Source organism: Oryctolagus cuniculus, chromosome 20 (genome assembly GCF_964237555.1).
Source record: "Oryctolagus cuniculus chromosome 20, mOryCun1.1, whole genome shotgun sequence".
Classification (NCBI taxonomy): Eukaryota; Metazoa; Chordata; class Mammalia; order Lagomorpha; family Leporidae; genus Oryctolagus; species Oryctolagus cuniculus.
The window spans coordinates 39,178,676-39,181,742 of NC_091451.1; the positions used below are offsets into that span (position 1 = coordinate 39,178,676).

General features: G+C 62.1%; 1 protein-coding gene across 1 annotated transcript in view; it reads right to left on the minus strand.

Annotated features, from left to right (window-relative positions):
* Positions 1-310: 310 nt before the first annotated feature.
* Positions 311-3,067, minus strand: part of LOC100358221 (alpha-1-antitrypsin-related protein) — an 11,172-nt gene continuing 8,415 nt past the window's right edge. The window contains exons 3-5 of the mRNA XM_070065648.1: positions 2,698-2,968; positions 1,406-1,553; positions 311-596 (exon numbers count right to left, since the gene is read on the minus strand). Of these exons, the coding sequence (XP_069921749.1) occupies positions 396-596; positions 1,406-1,553; positions 2,698-2,968 (620 nt within the window). The 3' untranslated portion in view covers positions 311-395. The remainder of the gene's footprint in view (positions 597-1,405; positions 1,554-2,697; positions 2,969-3,067) is intronic.

A 3,067-nucleotide genomic window follows, 5' to 3' on the forward strand; every position in this document is an offset into this window, starting at 1 on the left:
GAGCGGAGCAGGCGCTGGCCCCTGGGTCCCGTTTGTTCAAAGCTGGGAGCTGAAGAAACCCCATTTCTTTGCAAGGATTTAGACCTCCCTTTACAGATCCCTTAGGCCTTTGGTTGCAGCAAAGGATAATGAACTGACATTCACTGCTGTTGGCACAGGTGCCTCATGAATATGCATGCAGGGGCCCAGGAGGACCAGGTGCCTCATGAATATGCATGCAGGGGCCCAGGAGGGGACCTGTGGCCGTGATTCCGTGATTCCGTGCAGGGTGCAGAGCATCGAGGCACAAAGGGAGACTCAGTGGAGAATCTGCAGGTGACACTCGGGGGGCCCTTCTTTAATGTCGTGCAGGGAGGGGCCCGGCCTGGCGACAGGGGCTGAGGGCAGAGAGGAGATTAGTATTTTATGGGATTCACCACTTTTCCCATGAAGAGGGGGAAGAACATATCGTCTTCCTTGGAGGTGCCGAGAACGATCACAAAGGGCCGGTTGAACCTGACCGTGAGGTCCCTGTAGGAGTAATGCACCAGCGTATCCGTGCTCGGGGAGAATTCCGTCCCATTCTCGTCTATGGTCAGCACGGCCTGCTGTATCACCTGGTGGTGGGAGAAGGAGGGCCGTGAGCTGCACCTGCACCGAGCCCCAGGTGGACGCCTCAGCCCCGGGGTTGCCCGCCCTGTCCCTGGCTCCACTCTGCACAGTCGCCCAAAGCCTTTCTCTGAGTCTCAGGTCTGGAATCTCCCAGTTCCCCCCAGTCCCCTCCTGCCCCGCAGCTCCCACCCCTGTGACCGCACCCCAGCCTCTGCAGGGGACAATGGCCTTGACCCTACTCCTCCCCCCGTGCCACCACACTCTCCTTTCTCAGAAGGGATTTTAAGGTCCTTGGGGACAAGGACTGTAAAGGTGACATCTGGAGGGCTTTGTCCACCACAGGTTCCCCGGACCCAGTGGAGGACGAGCTCTGTTTGTCGGCCACGTTGACTCTTCCTGGGTGGGAAACATCTGTGGCTGCACGCCCAGGTGCTCACACTGGTGACACCCATGGCCCCAGCACCCGCAGAGCCAGGGGCCAGGCGGCCCTTTCAAGTCCCTGACTCTGGGGTTCTCTGTCAGTATGGGGAAGTTGAAGCTGGGAGACTGGAAGGTCAAGGGCAAAGATGCGGCAGGAGGTCGGTGACCCAGCCTCAGGGGAGACCCTTACCAGTCCAGCAGCACAGGAAGCCCCTCCCCAGCTCTGTTACCTGACACTTCCGGTCCCAGGCGGTCAAGCGGCTCCTAGGAAACAGGCAGATCTGCACCTGGTGTGGGGCTCGGGCCTGTCTCCAGCCGCCTGCCTGGACCCTGCGCCTCCCCCACTCTGCTCCCCACGCCCCAAGGGACAGCATGGGCCTCGGGGCCAGCTCACCTTATGGTTCTTGATGGCTCTCTGCTGTTTGGCACTCGGGAGGTCAATCTTATCATTGAAGAGGTTGGGGAGGCCCAGGCCTCCCCCGAACGTCTTCAGGTCACTGACCGTGATACTGGACAGTTTGGGGAAGTGTATGTGGTAGTACCTGCTCGGGAGCAGAGAGAAGGGAGGCGCTTCGCAGCCGAGGCATCGCCAAGGCGCAGACCTGCTGGGCTCACTGTGCTCCAGAAGTCTCCTTTTCTAGTCGTTTCTCCCACTCAGGTCCACGCTCCTCCCCCCAGGTCCACATGAGAAGCTGCCTCGGTTTGTTTCTGCTGAGCTTCTTGTCCGCCTGATGCCTTTGCAGCCTTAGCACCAAGGGTGGACCCCTGTCCGGGGAGCCCTGAAACACCCTCTCCTCCAGGAAGCCCTCCAGGCAGATTCGGGATCTTGTACTCAGAGCTTATGTCAGCTGCCCCTTATCACTTCCACCCCCACAACCGTGGGGCTCCCTGGGACTCTTCCCAGGGGGATCCTGGGTGGCAGCGGCAGGTGCTGAATGACGACTGTCCCCTGGGAGAGAGAAGAGTGGGCGGAGCAGGCTGCGTGCTCAGGCCCCGGGAGGGAGTGCCCTCGGCACGGCCCCTTCTCATTCTCTGTTCTCATCCTGGGTGTGGGACCGCAGGCAGGGGTGGGGTGGGGCAGAGGCCTGCACCCTCGCACCGTATGTTCTGCCTCACCCCTGCGTGTGTGTCGTGTGCGTCTATGGCGCCCAGTGCAGGTGGCTCAGCGGAGCATGGGCGCGCTTCCTTGCACATATGTGCGCTCCTGTGGGGGCGTCCTCAGGTGCTGCTGACCCCGGGGAGGCAGTGAGCCCCGGGAGGGAAGTGGCAGAGAAGGGGCAGCTGTCTACACTCGCCCTGGCCCCTCCCTCCCTGGGCCTCTCCGTGAGGCTCCTCCCACGTTCACCCAGGGACCCTCTGTGCTGGGACGTCACCCTCAGCTCCAGCCTCTGCCCAGGAAGCCCAGCTCTTTGCTCCGGGTCCCAGCACAGCCTGTGTTGGTGCTGATGTCACGGACAGGAGCGCTGGATGTCGGCAGGGGGAAGCGGCCTAGCTGGGGAGAGCCCTCACCCGGGACGGGACCCTTGCTCCCCACTGCAGAGCCCGGCGACACTCCCGGAGCCGAGTGCATGGCTGCTCCTGGAGGCGCAGGTCTGGTGGCGCCGCCCCAGCCCCGGCTCCTCCCGCTGGGCCTCCGTCCCCAGCCGTCTCAGGTCTCTGGGCGGCTCCTGGGCCGCCGGGACTCACTTTATGTCAGTGAAGCTCTTGAGGTCGTCGAGGCGCTCTTGAGTTATCTGCTCCGTGAGCTTCTGCATCCTCCCGTGGTCGGGCAGGAGGAAGAAGGCGGTGATGTTCCCCACGTAGAACTGCACCAGCACCCAGCTGGACAGCAGCTCGTCTCGCTGCATGTGGAACGTGCTCCAGCAGTACAAGGTGGGCACCTTGACGGTCAGGTTCTCGTTCACGTAGAAGGGCTCCTCAGCAGTGCTCACGGTGTCAAACTTATCGTGCAGTTTTCCTGCAGAGAAGGAACCGGGTTGCTCAGAAAGCGCGGCCGAGCCCTGGGGAGGGGCCTCGCTGAACCTCAGCTTCATCATCTGCAAACTGGGGTTGAAAT